The sequence below is a fragment of the Saimiri boliviensis genome, chromosome 1 (assembly GCF_048565385.1).
Source record: "Saimiri boliviensis isolate mSaiBol1 chromosome 1, mSaiBol1.pri, whole genome shotgun sequence".
NCBI classification, from domain to species: domain Eukaryota; kingdom Metazoa; phylum Chordata; class Mammalia; order Primates; family Cebidae; genus Saimiri; species Saimiri boliviensis.
Window position 1 is genome coordinate 15,138,878 of NC_133449.1, and position 21,458 is coordinate 15,160,335.

The 21,458-nt window shown below is 38.9% G+C and overlaps 1 protein-coding gene across 1 annotated transcript in view; it reads left to right on the forward strand.

Annotated features, from left to right (window-relative positions):
- Positions 1-2,658: 2,658 nt before the first annotated feature.
- The window catches only part of DDX1 (DEAD-box helicase 1), a 37,521-nt gene continuing 18,721 nt past the window's right edge, over positions 2,659-21,458 (forward strand). The window contains exons 1-13 of the mRNA XM_003935215.3: positions 2,659-2,718; positions 5,342-5,393; positions 5,689-5,752; positions 6,925-6,954; positions 7,586-7,682; positions 10,183-10,230; positions 13,843-13,926; positions 14,475-14,558; positions 15,111-15,187; positions 15,765-15,837; positions 17,299-17,375; positions 17,499-17,613; positions 18,568-18,706. Of these exons, the coding sequence (XP_003935264.1) occupies positions 2,703-2,718; positions 5,342-5,393; positions 5,689-5,752; positions 6,925-6,954; positions 7,586-7,682; positions 10,183-10,230; positions 13,843-13,926; positions 14,475-14,558; positions 15,111-15,187; positions 15,765-15,837; positions 17,299-17,375; positions 17,499-17,613; positions 18,568-18,706 (956 nt within the window). The 5' untranslated portion in view covers positions 2,659-2,702. The remainder of the gene's footprint in view (positions 2,719-5,341; positions 5,394-5,688; positions 5,753-6,924; positions 6,955-7,585; positions 7,683-10,182; positions 10,231-13,842; positions 13,927-14,474; positions 14,559-15,110; positions 15,188-15,764; positions 15,838-17,298; positions 17,376-17,498; positions 17,614-18,567; positions 18,707-21,458) is intronic.

The window sequence follows — 21,458 nt, forward strand, 5'->3', positions numbered from 1 at the left end:
TTGTGGTATCTCCAAGATTCTCTTTGCGGGCATCATCCACATGCAACTTCCATGAGTCAAGGGATATCTCTTCTCCAGCTTGGAAGGTCAGGATGCCACCACATTCTTTGGGGGTCTGTGTGCCGAATCATTTAGCTCCTCCAGGCAGTCTCTTGGGTGCATTCCCTTTGAAGAAAACTTCTAGTCCACTCTCCATAGATCTGTTTATTCCTTGGGGAAAAAATGTCACAGGATTCCTCCACAGTTGCTGGAAATGCAGTTAGCTCCTGCAGCAGGCTTCTCTCTCCTTCTCTCTGTCTCTTTTTCTGCCCTGCCACCTCAGGTCCTCCTAGGCACAGCTTCTCAGAGCAGTCCTTATGGTTTCCAAACTCTCAGATCAAAAGTTCTCAGAGTAGTTCCTTGAAAATGCTTTCATTTCACAGAAATCTTTTCTATTAATTTGCATCTTTAACTTTTTCATACTTTATTTTTTCCTTGAGATAGGGTTGCTCTGCCACCTAGGTTGGAGTGCAGTGGCACCGTCATGGCTCACTGCAGTCTCCACCTCCTAGGCTCAAGAGATCCTCCTACCTCAGACTCCCAAGTAGCTGGGACAACAGGAGTAGTCCCACCATGCCCAGCTAATTATTATTATTATTATTATTATCATTATTATTATTATTATTTTGTAGAGATGGAGGTCTCATTATGTTGCCCAGGCTGGTCTTAAGCTCTTGGGCTCAAGTAATCTTCTTGACTCAGCCTCCCAAATTGTTGGGATTATAGACATGAGTCATCATGCCCAGCCAATTTTTCATACTTTGAAGTGGGCATTGACTAAAGGCACAAATATTAGATTTCAGATTTCCCTTTGGCAAGTCCTGCATAACATGATCTCTCTTTGGAATGTGGAGGTACTTGGTATCCATTCAAAACTGCTACATTGCATAAATGTAGGCTATTATTTAGATAAAATATAACAAGGATATTGTTTATATTATTTACATTATTGTTAATATAAATAATATATAACAAGGATATTATTTATATATTATACATTATATATATCAAATATAACATATATGTTTATATATTATATTTAATATATATTTATGTATTAAATATATAAATATTTATATATTAAATAAAACATGTTTATATATTATATATTATATAACAAGGATATTATTTATATATCATATATAAAATATATACTTATATATTATATAACATGTTTATATATTATATAACAAGGATATTATTTATATTATGTATATTAACATAAATATTATATAACAAGTATATTATTTATATTATACTATTTCAAGGTATCATTTAGATAAAATATAACAAGGATAGAGAATATAATGTGAATAGTGCCCCCTGGAAGTGTGAAGCTGCAGGCCTGTGTGTATTGTCCTGAGCCTTTGGAGCTTCAGATGAGTCCTCTTACATGTATAGTAATAACAGAGCTACCTATATTGTTACCAGGTGCTATGCAGTATTTTAGGTGCTTTAGGTATTTTATTTGATCTTCATAACTACTGTATGAGAAAGGTACCATTGTTCATCTCTGTTTCATAGGTGAGTAAACTGAAGCCCAAAGACGCTTCATGACTTGTTCAAGATCACACAGCAAGCAAGAGGCAGAGCTAGAATCCAAACTCAGCATGTGGTTCCCATATCTGTACTTCTAACCCTCCCTATTCTATCCTTTTTTAAAAAAAAAAAATTTTTTTTTTTGAGACTCTCCCTCTGTCGCCCAGGCTGGAGTGCAGTCGTGCCATCTTGGCTCCACAGTAGCCTCCGCCTCCCAGGTTCAAGGGATTCTCATGCTTCCGCCTCCCGAGTAGCTGCAACCCTATTCTACCTTGCCTGAGAGTTCCACTTTTCTCCCTGACGCTCTGGGCAGGCTGCAGACAGTACAGCATGGGCCCTGGCGTTGGGCAGATGCGGCTCAGATGCCATTCGGTAGATGTGTAGCTTTACATAAGTGACTTAACTTTCCTGAATCTTAGCATCCTCATCTAAAGATTCAAATGCCTTCCTGACGGAGTGTTTGGTTGGGAGGACTAATCCCTCATTTATTTGCCCCATCTCTCTGCAAAGAGAAAGGAGTCAAAATTGCATGGCTGTCAAGCCTGATATTATCAAAGCAACATCAAACATGGGTGAAGGGAGGGAGACGTAAATCATTATTTATTTCAGGAAAAAAAAAAAAAAAAAGTAACAAATGTCTACTGGCTGCCAGGCACTCACTAGCATGGGTGCTCGGGGCAACGAATCGAATCCATCTCTCCAGGTCATTCACACACCAAGGCCCTGCTCATCTTTGTGAATTTGGGGGACTGAGTGGGGAGGGCACGGCGTGGTGTCAGCATGAGCCCACTGGGTGACCCGAATCACCAAACGTTTGCTACCTTCTCTGTGGCAGTAACCCTGATGCCGCGTGGCGTGCTCTGAACACGTGGTGCCCAGGAGGAAGGCGGCGTCCCGAGGCCCAGGGTCCCCGCGATCCGCTCAGCTGCAGGCGCCTAAGGCGGGACAGGCGTGGGCCTTTCTTTCTTTCGGAACCGTTCTCACGGGGCTGAGTCCCTGCCCGGACTCCGAACGCCGAAGGCCGGGGACCGGAAGCGCGTGCCGCCACTGCTGCGCCGTGTCAGTCGGGAGGGAGGGAGGGAGCGAGGGAGCGAGCGAGCCGAGCCGCGGAGGACGGGGTGAAGATGGCGGCCTTCTCCGGTGCGTTTGTGGACGCTCTGGGGGTGGTGGGGCGGCTTGTTGCACGCCTTGGCCCTGGGTGGGGAAGGGGGGCGGCGGGAAGCTAAAGGGGCGGGAGCGGACTGAAGTCAGGGAGACAGCCCGGCCCTGTCCGCAGCAGCCCCTTGTGGACTCGCGTTGCGGGATCAGGGGCGGCCGCGGCTTAGATACCCAGGGCAGTTGCTTCCAGGAGCTGGCCGGGACGTCCCACCCCCTACCCTTTCCCTTCTACCAATCTCCACGTGGCCTTCCTGCCAGTGCACCTTCGGATGCAAAATCGAGGCGGCGGCGTTCCTCTGGCAGCTCCCAGACGCCTGGGCCTCCTGCGTCTAACGTGGCAGTAACCCTTTGGGAACCCTTTTCTGCCCGCGGTTCATCGGGGCTTTGCCAGGGAGAGAAGCGAGACGGCGTGGGGAGGAGTCATTGGAGAAAATGACGATCCTGCTCTGTTGAGGTTTTTCAGGCCGTTCCAAAAGTCCCAGGCATAAACCTGATCTTTATTTGTTGTTAAATGCTATTATATCAACATTAACTTTCGGTGTTCAACCTGGCAGGAAAGCATTTTCATTAACATATGCACCAGTTCAACATAAGTTTTGAAAATTTCTATTTGTTTGCCGTCTGATGCCCTCCTTTATTCCAAATACGATTTAATGTGGCTTATTGAAACCTATGGTTGACATTTTCCCCTCTTTCTTTATCATCCTATTAGACATCCAGTTTTAGGAAGCTGTAATCAGCCTTAAATGTCCCAAACATGATACATTTATGTAGCACTTACGTAATGTTTATTGCTAAATAAATGCATCACGTTAGGCCTAATGTCCTTTAATGTTCCTTTTTTTTTTTTTTTTTTTTTTTTTTAAGACGGAGTCTCGCTCTGTAGCCCAGGCTGGAGTGCAGTGGCACAGTCTCGGCTCACTGCAACCTCTGCCTCCCAGGTTCAAGCTATTCTTCTGCCTCAGCTTCCTGAGTAGCTGGGACTACAGGCTCCGGCCACCATGCCCAGCTCATTTTTGTTTTATTAGTTGAGACTGGGGTTTCACCATGTTGGCCAGGGCTGGTCTCGAACTTCAGACCTCAGGTGATCTACCTACCTCGGCTTCCTAAAGTGCAACAGTCATGTAAGATTTCTGACTATTTCAGTTACATTTTCTAATAGGATTCAGTTGGAAATCTGCTCAGAGTTGTTGCTGTTTGTCTTTTCCCAACATTCCCCTAAAACAAGATTTTAGAGCCAAAAGGTCTGTAGGGAAGTTCTAGGTAGTCATCTTACAGGTTCGCATCTTTGGGAATCATACACAAATTTCATGAATGTTAGAGGTAAAGGACTGGAAAAAGAGTCTATGACATGAAATAAAGACAAAACTGGAATTAAAACCATGAATGTTTCTAATTTTTTTTAAACTGTTGGAAGTGTTAGACTTAAGGCATGATTTCAAAGAAAACATGCAAGGAATATGACCAGAGTGGTACAAGAGGTTGTCTAGAATTTACTGAAAGTGGTATGTTGTTTCTTGTTGTATTTACCAATTTTGCATACAGCTTCAGTTTGCAGTATTCTGTATGTAGGAAGAACCCACCACTACTTTAGTTTAAGCAGTTTGCATTTTAGGAGAGAGACCGTAGATTGTAATATAGGTTCATTCTTAGCAAGGTCTGCCTGGATATTCAACTTTAGATCTTCATTAGTTTATCTGTGGATTTTTTTTTTGAGTTAGGAGAGCCTTCCTTTTTTTTTGAAAATGATGATCCTTCTCATCTGATGCAAAGAAAAAGCTACATAATTTTATGAAGAATATTTTCAATTTGTATGTTTGCTTTATGCCTTTTCATAATGGCAAGAAATACAGAATTTCAAAATTGGTTATTTCTAGGGCTTGGGAATATCACTTCTCATTTGGAAGTTTAAGTAATCGAGCTAACTACTCCATATATAGTTACCTTCTGTGGTTCACATCAGAAATGATAAAATGGCAAAACCCATTTAGGAGCAACTCATCTCTATTTATTTAGGATGGGCCTTGAAGTAGTATTATTGAGATATGTGGATAGTAAAGAACAGAGCAGCTCTTCTGACATTTCCAGTTGCCTATGTTTTCACCAGTGGCCCCTCCATCTTCAGTTAATCAGAATTTTGGTTATGGCTGCCAATAAATATAGGTGCTTTCCATTTGTTCATTTTTCTCCGATTGCAACAACCCTGTCTACGCCTGGCAGACTTTTCACAAGTCCTAAGAGGTAAACAGGCACTATAGTGGCTACAGTTTATTAGGTTGCAACCATGCTCCAGATGTATCACATTATTATCATCTCTGGTCATCATATATCCCTACAAGGTAGGTAATATCAGTCCCATTTTGTGTGGAGAAAACACTTACAGCCTTGCCTAAGGTCACTTGCTAATAAGTGAGAGCTTAGATTTGAACTCAAGTCTTTCTCCAGAACTTGTGCTCTTTCAACAGTTCCACACTCAGTAGATTTGATGTAAATGAGCTCTCCTTCAATGTCTTTACCCTGTTTTATGAATAGTAATTTTGAGAGCAATGTAATTTATGATTTCACTTCGGTATATGTGGTTTTCAAAATTAATTTTTACTTTCAGAGATGGGTGTTATGCCTGAGATTGCACAAGCTGTGGAAGAGATGGATTGGCTGTAAGTACAGAAAGCTTAAATGTACCTGGGAGGAGGACGTTTTATCATTTAAATAGTTGGTAGTGATTTTATCAAATATTTTTTGTGTCTGGTTGGGTAAGTGGAAATCAGTTTTTCCTGTGATTTTCTAAATTATGGAAAGTTTCCTTTTTTAATCTTGACATATTTCCAGTGGAATAAGATGGATTGTATTTACCATGTGAAATTCTCTTTTAGGCTTATAGTTTAACATGACTTAATTTGCTAAGTGATTTTTTCCCCCCACTAACTAAAATTCTTCAAATATGATTTTTAGTCTCCCAACTGATATACAGGCTGAGTCTATCCCATTGATCCTAGGAGGAGGCGATGTACTCATGGTATGTTTAAATTTGGTGAGATGGTTGGGAGCTGGGGACACACTCTAAGAATTGTATAGGTTTAAAAATGATACTTTAACTTTAGTCACAAACATTTATGATACATATACTGTATTCAGAGTATTAGGTAAAAGTTTCAAACAGGTTAAGTATTTACCCTTGAGAAGCTTAAACCAACTAGGGCAATAAGAAATGTACAAAAATAAATCTTGTGTATCAAGAGAATGTGTGGCACCTTCATAAGAAATGCCAGTCCAGTTATCCTTCTGCTTCAGGGATCATAGGGACTGCTTAGAGGAAATAGATTTCTTTTATTTTTTTGGAAAAAGGCCACGCTCTGTTGCTCAAGCTGGAGTGCAGTGGTGCATTTATAGTTCACTGCAGCCTCAAACTCCTGGGTTCAAGCAGTCTTTCCACTTCAGCCTCCCAATTAGGTGGGACTACAGGTACACGCCACCACATCCAGCTGATTTTTTGTAGTTTGTGTAGAGACAGGGTCTCATTATGCTGCCCAGGCTGGTCTTGAACTCCCAGCCTCGAATGATCTTCCTTTCTTGACCTCCCAAAGTGCTGGAATTATAGGTGTGGGCCAGATTTTTGACAAGAGAAGATAAGGAAGATAAAAGAGAAATGCTTTTCAGGTAGAGAGAACATCAACAAAAAAAGCAAATAGTAGAATGTAGAATATGACCCTGGAATACTTCAATTAGATGGTAGCATAAAATATGTGTCTGAGGAGAATAAACTTGAAATAAAATGGGAGAGAGATAATGGGTCAGATTATTTGGGTTCTTTCTCAAGTGTCTTGTTAAAGAATTCGAATATTAGTCTTCTTTGAAGAATTGGAGTATTAGTATTCTATGAAGACTAATTTGAGTAGCAGATTGTAGTATAGTTTTGGGATTAGATGTTGTTCAGATGCTTTTATACTAATCTAGATTAGAATGATGGTAGCAACAAGAAAGGAAAGGAAGAGAAGATTCTTAACGTTATGGGAAAGGTAACAAGATGGCCTACAGTCAGAGTTTACAGAGGAAGCCTGGATAATCTGGAGGCACTGTAAAAATACAGGAGCCAGTCAAATGTTAAAGATTTCTATATATTACGGTGTTAATTTCATCTCTTTAATAGACAACTTAATCTGTAAAATCAACTTTTTCCCCCTCATTCAGGCTGCAGAAACAGGAAGTGGCAAAACTGGTGTAAGTATTGCATTTACTTACATTCTAAAAGTTAAATTTTAAAGTAGCTTTGTATGGTAGTTTTTGCTTTGAAATATTTAATAAAATAACGACCTCCAAAAGTCAAGGAATTGCTTACTTGCCACTGAAAGTGATATTTTGTTGCCAGCTAATGATGAAGATCTACAAAAAAGTATGACCTTAAGAACATCTTTTAAATTGGATAGTTACAATATCTTTAGTGTTTATACTTATTTCGGAATTTTAATGTGATGACTTAAAAAGGTTACGTACGGAAGTTGATCTCCTATTGGCCTAGACTAGAGAAATAATTTGTCAGACTGGATGATATGTTTCCTCTTTAGTGTGAGTTCATTCTACTGGTCTCCATTGTTTTATCATTTTGTGATATTAGCTGCATCCTATTTGCTTCATTCAGTCCACTCTCTGTTGTCTGACTGGGATTTTTGATTTGGGCAAATCTCTCTGTTGTCTGACTGGTATTTTTGATTTGGGCAAATGAAATTGTAATAGCAATCTGGAATATGTGTAGTTATTTGATGTGCATGCATAACTTTTGTCATTTATATTGGTCATTAAACTGTCATTAATATCTGAATACTAATATAGAGACCTTTTGTTTCTTTGATAGGCTTTTAGTATTCCAGTTATCCAGATAGTTTACGAAACTCTGAAAGACCAACAGGAAGGCAAAAAAGGAAAAACAACAATTAAAACTGGTGCTTCAGGTAATTTTTATAAACTGATATTTCCTTTTATACAAGTCATTGATTCTCATCACTGGCAGTTAGGAATGTGAGATTTGGCTATGCATTTTTATTGTCAGTATCTCGGGGTGGTATTGGGGTCTGGAACCCTGGAAACCAGCGATGCTAAATGTCATTAAGAGCCTAAACATCAAAAGGTTGTTCCTCCTAAAATACTTTTTTTTTTTTTGAGACGGAGTTTCACTCTTATTACCCAGGCTGAAATGCAATGGCGTGATCTCGGCTCGCCACAACCTCTGCCTCCTGGGTTCAGGCAATTCTCCTGCCTCAGCTTCCTGAGTAGCTGGGATTACAGGCACGCGCCACCATGCCCAGCTAATTTTTTGTATTTTTAGTAGAGACGGGGTTTCACCATGTTGACCAGGATGGTCTCGATCTCTTGACCTCGTGATCCACCCGCCTTGGCCTCCCAAAGTGCTGGGATTACAGGCGTGAGCCACCGTGCCCGGCCCATTGTTCCTCCTAAAATACTAATAGTGCTTCCTTTGAGAAAACATTGGCATTTTGGAAATTACATTTCGATATTTTAGTGCTTTTCTTAACCTTACAACTTTTTATGCTTAATATTAAAGAAAAATTGAAACATTTTACAAAAATATGAAGGAATGATTTTACAAATAGTTTATGGAGTAAAAACCCATGCTGGTGGGAGGTATTGCCTTACGGGCAAAAGAGGCATTCTTTTTCCTCTAAGTAAGACAAGAAGGGAACCACCTAGGAGGTTAAAATATAGATTTTTAAAGTTGTATCTTATGTACAGTCGTATCTCCATGGAAATTGGTCTTTTTATTAGGGTTCTGATACTGTCTCTACCATAAACAATCCTACCTCACTTTCTTCATCTTTAAATTGTTTTGCTTCTGTTGAATGGTTTCTAAATTTCGTTCTATCTTAATTAATCTTTTGTTATATTTTAATAATATTTATTCCATATTTCAAGTCACTCTTGTTTCATTATATAAAACAGGATTGTTACAAAATAGCAAGTTGAAGACCAGTGAACCTGGCATATTAATGTATTCTTTTCAGTTGTTTGAAAGTAATGTTATACATTTATTGTATACATTTAAAGTATATATAGAGTCTATGAACTCATGTGAATGAATTAAGAGAAGATAATTGATGTAACTATTTACACTATTGGCCTATTCTAAAATAGTTTTGGAACTTGTAACAACTGTGCCTTCATTTATGAGGAATGGTGGTAAAGGAAAACACTCCTAAAGGAGAATAACCATAATGATAATGGTTCTAAAAGTCATGTCCTATGAAGAATAAAGAAACTAGAAATTTAAACATGGAGAAGAAGTAAAAGTGGAGATGGGATAATTGTTAAATTATTGAAGAGAACTAGAGAGAAAATAATTATTCTAGAAAGTAGGACCAGGACCAATTAGAAATAGTTTAGATGAAGATTTCTGTTTAACTAAAAGTACTTCCTCATAGCTAGATTGAGCCAACAATGGAAAGGAGAACCTCAAAGTTATTTCTTTAACGTTCAAAGTGTTTAAGTTGATGATGGATATCTTTTGACCGGAAATAATCTAGAAAGGATTTCTACCCTGAGTGGAAAGTTGAGCTAGAAAGCATGTAGAGTTCTCTTTATTACAGTTCTTAATTTATGTATATACATACCTCTTAATAGACTAGTAAGATATGTCAGAAAAGGAAAATGCCAGTCGCATTAAAGGGAGGATGAAAAAAATGTGTGACTTTTGAATGTGGTATTGAATTCAGGTAAAGGACTTGCTTTTCTTTTTGCTAGTTACAAAATAATTAGACTCTGAAATGTTGATCAGTTATTTCCTTCATGATTGAAGTCAACTTGTTTAGTTAAAACTTCATTCTAATAGTGACCTAGGAGTAAGGACAGAGATCGGTGTCATCTGATGCAGAGTGCACTGAAGCAAGCAAGTGAGGAGACAAGGTTTTAGGCCTAGATAGGCCAGTGATGATTATCTTCAACATGTTTGATTTTTCAGTTGTGTCTTTGCTTTTAATAAAAACAAATTTTATTTGTGTATTCTAAATAATCTATAAAACCATGTTGAATCTAGAGCAATTAGGATATATAAGATAGTTGCTTTCTTTTATAGAGCATTTTTTAAATTTATTTGTTATTTTTATGGTTTTGAAATGGAGTCTCGCTCTGTCACCCAGGCTAGAGTGCAGTGGCATGATCTTGTCTCACTGCAACCTCTGCCTCCTGGCTACAAGTGATTCCTGTGCCTCAGCCTCCCAAGTAGCTGGGATTACAGGCGCACGCCACCATGCCTGGCTAATTTTTCTTTTTTTTTTTTTTGTAGAGACGAGGTTTACCCATTTGGTCAGGCTGGTCTCGAACTCCTGACCTCAAGTGATCCACCTGCCTCCGCCTCCCAAAGTGCTGGGATTCCAGGTGTGAGCCACCTTTTAAATGTTATGTATATGTGGGTAACTTTTCTTATTTTAATGTGTTTAGTGCTCAACAAGTGGCAGATGAACCCGTATGACAGAGGATCTGCTTTTGGTAAGTGGATAGGTTTTTCACCAGCTCATTTGTAATTCAGAAACTTTAAAAAATAATACATGAGAACACCAAATAATACAATTAAGATTTAATTTACCGGATATTAGAATCTATTCACTATAATTAAACATTATGGAACTGACATAGGAATAGGCAGTTGAATATAATGGAAATAAATCCCAGTATATATGAGAAGTTATATGTGGGAAAAATAATTATATTTCATTTCAGTGAGGACAAAAGGATAATTTATTAAGTAAAGGGTGGTGCACAATTGATGATCCATCTGAAGCAATATAAAATTGACTTCAATCTCATAATTAGAAATAAATTCCATATGTATTTAGGACTTAAATATATATATGAATTTGAGTATAGAAAACTACATGTATAATTTAGCAGTGGCAAAACTTGCATAACCCAAATAGAAAATGCGGAAATTGTAAAAGAAAAGATAGGCATATTTGTGTAATTTTTTTTAACATGGAAAGGTTATTAAAAAGTCAATGGACAAGAATTATAGAAAGAATCCTTGGTAATGTTGATAAAGATAATCATTTTAATTGGTAGGGGTTCCTTATGAAGGTCTCGGATAAAGTGTCATCTGTTTTGGTAAGAAAGACAGCATCAATAATGTAAGTGGGCAAAAGATATTAATAGGCAGTTCATGGAAGAATAAATTCCTACAGTCAATAAATATGCAAAGATTAAATTCATGTAGTAGAGAAATGGAAAGTAAAGTTATATGCCAGACAAGGATTATTTCTTACTTAGAGATGGTGAGTGTGTAGACTGAAAAAAAGCTGCCCATTCCAATGAAGTTCTGAAATCTTTCATCATGTAAATTCTTATTCTTTCTTTTTAATAAACTCATAACTAGGACAAAGAAGAACAAACATTCTTGGAGGTTGTAGCACTTTGGAATAAAAGTACCAGTATCTCGAGATACAAAGATAAAAGCACCAGTCTGCAGAGATATATGTACAAGGGTGTCTGTGACACCACTGTTTTTAATGGAAAAAACAACAAAGTAAATACTATTGCTAGGGAAATGGTTAACAAACATTAGAGTGTATCCAAAGTCTACTGTGTAGCCATTACAAAGAATGAGTCAGAACTATGGAATTGACTAGGAGGAATTTCTTTTTAGACGGAGTCTTGCTCCATCACCCAGGCTGGGGTGCAGTGGTGTCATCTTGGCTCACTGCAACCTCTGCCCTGGTTCAAGCAATTCTCCTGCCTCAGCCTCCTGAGTAGCTGGGATTATAGGAACCCACCACCATGCCCGGCTAATTTTTGTATTTTTAGTAGAGACAGGGTTTCACCATCTTGGTCAGGCTGGTCTTGAACCTTGCCCTCGTGATCCACCCTCCTCGGCCTCCCAAAGCATTGGGATTACTGGCGTGAGCCACCACACCCCAACTACAGTGGCTTTTACCCAGTCCATCAGGCTGGCTGTTCCCGTGGGAATAACCTCCTGTGTCTGGATCATGCATAGCCATCTGTGATTGTTCCATAGTAATCTATGAGACCGGCATCAACCCAAACATGCCCTTCTGTTCTGCTGCATTTAAAACCAAAGATACTTTCCTAAAGTAGTTCCTCTCAGAATGCGTTTTAGTAAAGGCTCTTCAGGAAGCTTATGATACTGATCCACAAAATGCAGCAGTACCTTCACACTATGCCCTCCAGTTTTGGAGTTTTTTGGTTTTTCTCTTTCTTACATTGACTGCCATCTTGGTAACCACAGTTCCTAGAAGTAGTTTCTTGGCCCTGCATAATGTTTCCCTTGGGGGTCAGCTTTAAAGCTGGTGACCAAAGCTCAGATGGACTGAAATCTGAATGTAGTCTCACATCAAGGTCTGACCCAGCAGTCTTTTACTTCATTTTAGCTATTACAGATAGCAGTAACCAAAGGACTGTATACTTTTTACTTATTTGCATTTTCTTATGCATCCAGTCAACCAGCTCCCCAGGAGTTGGATCCAACTCTAAATTCCACTGTTACCGTTCACCATTAGTAACTGAGTGTGGCACAGCTGTGGCTCCATACCATAGGTGATCATGTGGCCACCAAGAAACTGAAAGTTCCTCATCTCCTACCCTTTTATCCGTTTTCTTCTCAAACCACATTTCTGTGAGCCAAGGCTGTTCTGGTAAGCCCTGATTCTGACACTAATTCTGAGAATACAGAGAAATAGATAGAGCAACTCCATTTTTTCTTGTATACTCTCACAGCACACTTCTGACAGCAGATGTGTGGATTTTTTTCCCCACATGTCAAGTAAGCAGTCAGTTCTCAGCATTTACGAGCTGAGAACTGATGGAGCAAGTAACAGATACATGTTTGTTTATTCATGCTTTCCCCTACTTTCCCATTCCGGTTCTTTCAGCTGAGAACTCTTAATTCAATCCAATTCTGACACTGTCTCCATGAAGATAGCATCATGTCCCACAGATGGAGGGCTCAGTCACACGAGGCTGTTCCCCACATCTGATACCCAGGTTATGGCTTATGCTTCTAACTGATAGGCTGGAAATCAGGGTTCCTACAGCTCTTTCCTTGGGTTCAATTAATTTGCTTGAGTGGCTCACAGAACTTGGGGAACTATGTTTACTGGTTTATTTTTAAAGATATTACAAAGGCTACAGCTGAAGAGATGCCTCGGGCGAAGCATGGGAAGGGTTGGAGCTTCTCCCTCCCCAGGCAGCTGTCCTGGAAGCTCCTAGGTAACTTTTTAAAATTTCAGTTTTATTGAATTCAGTACCCATGTGGGTAAGAATTCATACTTTGAATAATTTGATTTCTGAAAAATGTAGGAAGGTGTGTGTTGAGGTGCTTTTTTAACAGTTTGTTCTGCATTCAATTACAGAATATGAGTTGGAAAGATGAACCAGGACAGAAGTTATAGTTTTTATCCAGTAGAGACAAAAGCTGAATCTTAAAACCATTTAGCACCTACTATGTGGACATCACTGTGACATATCGTGATGTATAATATAGATTATAGAATATACCTCATCTTTTAGAGTTGTTATACTAGCATGTAACAAATACATGTTTATTCATGCTTTCCCCTCTTTTCCCATTATGATTTCTTCCATTAATTGAGGAACAAGCTAGAGACAGTTCTGTTATCTTTTAGTATATAGCCACCTAAGTTAATTTAAGTATAAAATCAGGACAACAAATAATGAGTGGATGGTGCTTCATCCTTGAGTACATTTCTTTAAAGGACTCCAGAGAATCGTTGTCTAAACACATTTGTATTGATGGTGCAACTACTATTAGTGCAAGTCAGGTTCAGAGCTGTGTTGAATCTTTTCTAGACTTGTTGCTGTAAAATCTTACCTTAGTTAACAGATGACAGCATGGAAAATAGCCCCCAACATAGCCAAGGACATCCAGGGAATGAAATGGTTAATTACACTTGGGAAATACTGCTGTCACTCGGGAATCAGTAAGTCTCAGTCTCTGGAATATTGCAACAAGCAAAGGAATTATCTTGTTAGTGAGACTAAATGATTTTTTCTTTTATGGTGGGGGGCAGGAATGCATGTTTTATAAAACCTGTACTGATATGTTTTTCTGTGTTTTCTTCTCAAATCCAGCAATTGGGTCAGATGGTCTTTGTTGTCAAAGCAGAGAAGTAAAAGAATGGCATGGATGCAGAGCTACTAAAGGATTAATGAAAGGTATTTGAACAGCATTTGCAGTTGTATAAACTTTTGAGATAATGTATTAATACATGAGGGTTTCGGGTTTGGGTTTTTTTGTCTGTTTATTTGGAGTTTTGCTCTTGTCGCCCAAGCTGGAGTGCAATGGCGCAATCTTGGCTCGCTGCAACCTCCACTTTCCAGGTTCAAGTGATTCTCCTACCACAGCTTCCCCAGTAGCTGGGATTACAGGCCCCCTCCACCATGCCCAGCTAATTTTTGTACTTTTAGTAGAGATGGGGTTTCACCATGTTGGTCAGGCTAGTCCTGACCTTCTGACCTCAGGTAATCTGCTCGCCTCAGCCTCCCAAGTGCTGGCCACAGGCATGAGCCACTGCACCTGGCCCATGAGTTTTTAAAAATAGCTTTAAGTCAAGGATCTGGGAAGGTGTTTGATGGTACAGAAGTACCTATAATTCTTCATTTGGTACACACCAGAGTAATTCAGAAATAATGGGAAGGTGGCTTCATGGTAAATGAGTCATGTGTCTGATTTATATAAATCTCAATGTTTTTTATCCTTGTAGGGAAACACTACTATGAAGTATCCTGTCATGACCAAGGGTTATGTAGGGTCGGATGGTCTACTATGCAGGCTTCTTTGGACCTAGGTAAGTGTTTCTAAAATAATTGAATCAATCAATTCAGTATTGACTGATTTACATTTGTGGGTTAACATATCATTATTTAGGGAAGCAAAATAATAAATTTAACAGTAAAAAGTTTTTATTTTAAAGACATGGAAATAATATTTATCTGTGCCCCACCCTGTTCCAAAAAAGATTTGAAGAAACTTACAAAAAGTAGAGATATTACAGCAGTATGAAATGAGAGTTAAGAATATGAATGGAGTCAGGGTAAAGTTAGTGTGCGTGAATCTGTACCACACAGTACTGCACAGAAGCTTCATGTTGCTGTAAACTTGCATCTGAATTTCTTAGTGGCCAGAGCAGAAGGGGATGCAGTGTCAGCAGTGCCCCCAGTCTCACATGCTCGTACAGCCTAAGCACTGTTCAGTTGTTTGCAGGATTCAGAAACTTAAGGGATAGTTCACCTGTGGTTTCATGAAATGGAGATACTGTGTGAATAAAATTACTTCTTTTACAGGTCTTTTAATTTTATATTTTCTCTTACCAGAAAAGTAAAATATTTTTAAAATTTAGGTACTGACAAGTTTGGATTTGGCTTCGGTGGAACAGGAAAGAAATCCCATAATAAACAGTTTGACAATTATGGAGAGGTAAGCTATTATGTTATCAACTTAAACATAGCATAAGTAAATTTTCTTGCATACTTGATCACTCATGACAGAACGAGGGTATAGAAATGATTCTCAAAATCAGTAGAGATTTGGGCTTTATTGAAGAAATATTGTCAAGCTAGATAAATATATATAATATTTATGTATATACATATACATATTATAAAATAGTACATATACAATATATACAAAAAGAAATGTATAATATTTCTTTTCTGCCTTTGTTATCCCCTCCAAAATACATTACATTGTCTTCTCTTTTTACCTCATTTTGATTTTGGTTTTTATACACGTTATTCTCATTTCTTATTTTTGATCATGATGAATCTAAATAGAGTTCATCTGGTGAGCTGAAATCTACAGTAATGTGAATGAGCCTAAGCATGGTGATTCTAACAAGACTGTCAAATGCTTCTATTGTATATGTCGTGTGCTCTATTGGGCATTTTTAATTTAAATATATATTTTTTGAAACACACATACTTTTGATGCAGCTATATTTTAACTTTTAAGATTTTGATTTCTATTAATAGCACTTGACTTTCTGGTGTTTTAGGAATTCACTATGCATGATACCATTGGATGTTACTTAGATATAGATAAAGGACATGTCAAGTTCTCCAAAAATGGTAAGCTCTATACGGATCTTATTAGTGAAAAGATACATGATAATCAGTAATTGCGATTTTTAAAAATCTCCCCACCCTCTTTTTCAAATCCCTGTCCCTTCCCCCCGCCTTCATTTGAACAAATATTTATTGAGCTTTGGCTTTGTGTGAGGTACCCTGTAAGTACTGGAGGCACAGAAGAAAATGGAATAGACATTTGGGGTTTACATACTGGTGGTGAGAGACAGACATAGAATACCACGTCAGGTGGTCATAAGTGCTGCAAAGGAGGGTATAAAGCAAGGGAAGGAAATAGAGAGTCATAGCAGTTTGAGGGTCTGTGCTTCCCTTGAGGGCAGTCAGAAGGCTTTGCTGATAAGGTGACATTTAGGTAGAGATCCAAATGAGTTGCATGATGGGCCATGCAGGTATCTGCAAAGAGCATTTTAGACCAAGGAAATAGTAAATGTGGATGCCCTGAGATGGAAGTGTGCTAGAGGTGTCTGAGTAACAGCAAGGAAGCCACTGGATCTGGAGCTCTCTGGGGATAAAGGAGGGTGGTAGAATGTTAGATCAGTGAGGTGAGGCCAGGCCGTGTAGAGCCATATGGGCCATGATCTAAACTTTGGTTTTTATTTTGAGTGAAATGGGAAACTATGAGGGTTTTGAGCAGAGGAGTGGCGTCATCTGTCTTTAGTTTAACGGTACCATTGTGGCTGCTTTGTTGAAGACAGACTGGAGGATGGGGTGAGCTTGCCTAGGGAATGAGGGTAGATAAAGAGAAGAAGAGATCTGAGGTCTGGGTTCCTGTGGTTAGGGGTCAGCAAGTTGAGGTGAATCCAGCAGATGGGAATGAGGAGGAAGGCCAAGGGGAGAACCAAGAAAGCCTGGGGTCCTGCAGTCCCAATGAAGGAAGTGTGTAAATGACCAGGGAGTAATCATTGTGTCCAGTGCTGCTGATGAGTCTAGTCTAGCAAGATGAAAGAATGTGCATTAACTGCTGGATTTGACAAGTGGAAAGCGTTAGAGAGCTGTTCTGGTGGAGCAAAGGGGTGAGGGCGGGGAGCCTTTAGGAGCCAGTTGAATAGGGAATGAGATGAAAGGAATGGCTACAGTGCAAATGGAAACTGGAGTTTCACTACAAAAGGGAGAAGAAAAATGGAAGGTAAATGTAGGGAGAAGTGGGTTCAAGGGAGGTTTTCTTACATGTTTTACGGTGGGAGTATGTTTATATGCTTTGGAATGTCTAATAGAAATGATCTTCTACACAGGGAATAATGAAAAATGTAGAGAGGTAAAGGTGACAGTTTCAGGAGCAAAGTAAAAAAGTGAAGAGGCTGGCCTTAGGCAGCACAGTTTATCCACAGTGACAGAGAGGCATGAATGCAGGTTGGCACATTTGATAGCGTCAGTATGAACAAGTTCTTTTCTTATTGTTCAATCTCTCTCTCTCTCTTTTTTTTTTTTTTCTATTCATTTAAGGAAAAGATCTTGGTCTGGCATTTGAAATACCACCACATATGAAAAACCAAGCCCTCTTTCCCGCCTGTGTTTTGAAGGTAATTAGGAATCTAGTTAGAAAAATTTTTCTGTAGTTAAAAGCTGCTTGCTTTTCATTGTTTTGTATTTGATGGTTTTCAGTTAGGGTAAGAATTGTAATTTTCTCTTTTATTTAATGCTAGAATGCTGAACTGAAATTTAATTTTGGTGAAGAAGAATTTAAGTTTCCACCAAAAGATGGCTTTGTTGCTCTTTCCAAGGCACCAGATGGTTACATTGTCAAATCACAGCACACAGGTATTACACCTGAGAGGGTAAGGATTTCTAGAATAGTAAAAAAAATTGGTGAGAACTCCAGTAAGTCAGTCTTCTCATAGTGAGTTGCATACACTTTCCTTGCTGGTAGAGTCACACATCTTTAACGCACCAGTAAAATTCATTTTTAAAACCTAATTCACAAACTCTTAAGTATTTGGTTTCAGTGTAGGCATTTTGGAATCCCAATCATAATGATAATTATGTCTAATATTTATAGAATGTGTGCTTATTCAGTGCCAGGGCATCACGTTAGATGCTTTGCATGATTTAGTCTTCACAACAACCCTATAAGGTAGTCGTTTTCCCATTTACAGACAAAGAACCTGAAGAATACGGATTTTCAGTGACTTGCCCAAAGTCACAGAGCAAATAAGTGGTAGAAATGAATTCAAATCTAAGCAGTCTGACTCCGAAGTTTATACTCTTATCCCTTGTACTGACTCCAAAGTTTATACTCTTATCCATTGTACTATCTAATATATTTCAGTTATTTAAAGCACATTTCCTAACCTGTTTACTTTGGCACAAAACAAGTCATTTTTTTAGACATATCAATCAATTAGAATTATTCCAAGTAGATTTTTGTTGTTGTTTTAAGAGAGGGGATTAGCGTGTCACCCAAGCTGGAGTGCAGTGGCACCATCATAGCTCACTGCAGCCTTGAATGCCTGGGCTCAAGCGATCCTCCCACCTTGGGCCTCTCGAAGTGCTAGGATTACAGGTATCAATCACCCCACCGACCCAAATAGTTTTAACTTAAAGTAGCCTTAATTTGTTTTAGAAATCTAAGGTTCATTTTGTTTGACTGTCTTCTGTACTTTTTGACATTATTATTTAAAATGTTGATATTAGAATATTTGTCCTAATGTTTTATAAGTAACAGTGTTTTAAAGTGTGATTTGAATGTGGTCTCATCTTTTTTGTTCCCCTAAGGTAATGCACAGGTGACACAAACAAAGTTTCTCCCCAATGCTCCGAAAGCTCTCATCGTTGAACCTTCCCGGGAGTTAGCTGAACAAACTTTGAATAACGTCAAGCAGTTTAAGAAATACATTGATAATCCTAAATTAAGGTAAATCTTCCTTCCTTTTGTGCTGAAATACTTATTGTCTTTTGGTTTGAAGTTTTTTTTTTTTTTTGAGACGGAGTTTCGCTCTGGTTACCCAGTCTGGAGTGCAATGGCGCGATCTTGGCTCACCATAACCTCCGCCTCCTGGGTTCAGGCAATTCTCCTGCCTCAGCCTCCTGAGTAGCTGGGATTACAGGCACGCGCCACCATGCCCGGCTAATTTTTTGTATTTTTAGTAGAGACGGGGTTTCACCATGTTGACCAGGTTGGTCTCGATCTCTTGACCTCGTGATCCACCCGCCTCAGCCTCCCAAAGTGCTGGGATTACAGGCGTGAGCCACCGCGCCCGGCCTAGGTTTGAAGTTTTTTGGAAGAAGAGTAAGGTAGAGAAAAATGAAGTAGAAATTCAGTGTAAACATAATACATGTGTGAGTATGTAAATATACTTTAATATAACAATTTCCATATAAAACTCCTGTTTATTTGCTAAATGATAAATATGATTTATTTGAAAATTGAGATTTTTATTTCCTGTGTCTCTTACATGAAAAGTCATGGTTAGTCAAACAGTATTGGAGTAAAAATCTAATTTTTTTTTTTTTTTTCCTAAGACAGGGGTCTCATTCTGTCGCCCAGTCTGGTGTGTAGTGATAATGATTGTGGCTCACTGCAACCTCGACTTCCTGGGCTCAAGCAGTCCTCCCACCTGAGTAGTTGGGACTGCAGGCACATGTCACCTTTGTAGAGATAGGGTCTCACTATGTTCGTTAGGCTGGTGTCCATCTCCTGGGTGCAAGTGATCCTCCCGTTCAGCCTCCCAGAGTCCTGGGATTACAGGTGTGAGCATACATTTGCATAGAACATATGCCACTCTATTTCTAGCATGTTAGTAAACTTGGTGAGGTTTATTGTAGACTACATCACAGTGGTGGCTTTCTTCCATTTGGGCATTCAGATTGGTCACTGTCCAGTTATAGGGCTCTTTCTGCCATTGGAAGGAGACCATAAATTAAGTGACATTGCTCACTAGCAATCCTTTTTACTTTGAAGAAGGCTGTAACATACAAGTAAAACACTATTAGTCAATTTGACACTTGATTTTTGTTAATTTTGCCTTTAATTACTTTTTAAACTCGAAACATTTATAAACCATAAAACTCATTATTTGAAAGTGTACAATTCAGCTGAGCACAGTGGCTCACACCTGTAATCCCAGCACTTTGGGAGGCTGAGGTGGGCAGATCACCTGAGGTCAGTTCAACACCAGTCGGGCCAACATGGTAAAACCCCATCTCTACTAAAAATACAAAAATTAGCTGGGCATGGTGGCCTGTGCTTGTAATCCCAGCTACTCAGGAGGCTGAGACACAAGAATTGCTTGAACCCAGGAGGCGGAGATTGAAGTGAGCTGAGAACATGTCATTGTACTCCAGCCTGGACAACAGAGCGAGACTCTGTCTCAGAAAAAAAAAGAAAAGAAAGTGTACAATTCATTGATTTTTAGTATATTTACAAGGTTGTGTAACTGTCATCACTATCACATTTCAGAAGCTTTGAATATTTTGACATCACAAAAGCCTGTCTTTTTTTTTTTTTTTTGAGATGAAGTCTCCCTGTGTTGCCTAGGCTGGAGTGAGTGACTGGCCGTTTGCGGGTGTGATTTTCCCACACTGTAGCCTCAAACTAGACTCGAGGAATTCTCTCTCCCACCTCAGACTCCCAAGTAGCTGAGACTATAGGCATGTGCCACTGTGCCAGGCAGGCCTGTCTTTCTAATACTGATCTTATAGATTGAACAAACTTAGTTAGGGATAAACTATACTAAGTAAAATAATTTCTAATTTTATTTTGAGGATTGATACATGTTCCTCATTCAGCAAATGTTCATATACCTTCTATATGTAAAGTCTTAGGCTTGGGGTCAGGGCTTCAACGATGAGAATCAATGTTCCTTTCACAGAATTAAGTGTGAAAGTGTGGGGATAGTGTGGAGGGGAGAGAAACAAAACAAATACGATAAATGCCTTGAGCATGCCATGTAACCAGGGCATCTGTTTAGTGTAAGAAACTCAGGGACCTCTTTGTGAAAGTGTTTTTGGAAGAATGTAAAATGCTAGTATGAATTGATTTTTGTGTTACGATTATGTATAAAAATGAACATGCTTATAGACAAACTGGAGGGGAAGATGAATAATAAAATCAGTTTATTGGTTAAGATGGTAAAGTCGTGGCTACTCATTTGGTATTCAGTATAAACGCACCTTTTCCTTCTTAAAACCCAGCTGGAATCATGATCTTTGAATGAAGCTAAGCTAGCTGTCCCAGCCCAGTCCTCTGCCCCTCCTCCAATACACTATACATGCCTTTCTTTGTTCCTTACATACTGTCAAGTTTTAGTTTTTCTTTTTAATTTTCTTCATTTTTATTTCCTTTTAAAGCTATACTTGCTTTAAATTTCTTGCTTTAAATACACAAAGATTTTCTCTTTCTAACTCAGTTTTACATTCCTTATAGCAGGGGTGGTTCTTTTATATTCCTCAACCCTAGAGTGTTTCGTACAAGTGTAAATTTTCATGTATATGTGTGTTTGCCTTCTGCTAAGTTTATAGGGATAAATATATCTGATTATGAATGTGGATAAAAGTAAAAGTATTGTTGGAGAAAAAAATGATAGTTGAGGACTGTCGAACAAAGCTAGGAACTTGAGGACCTTATTTAAAAACACGAAATGTGTTGATTCCCTTCCTTCCATATA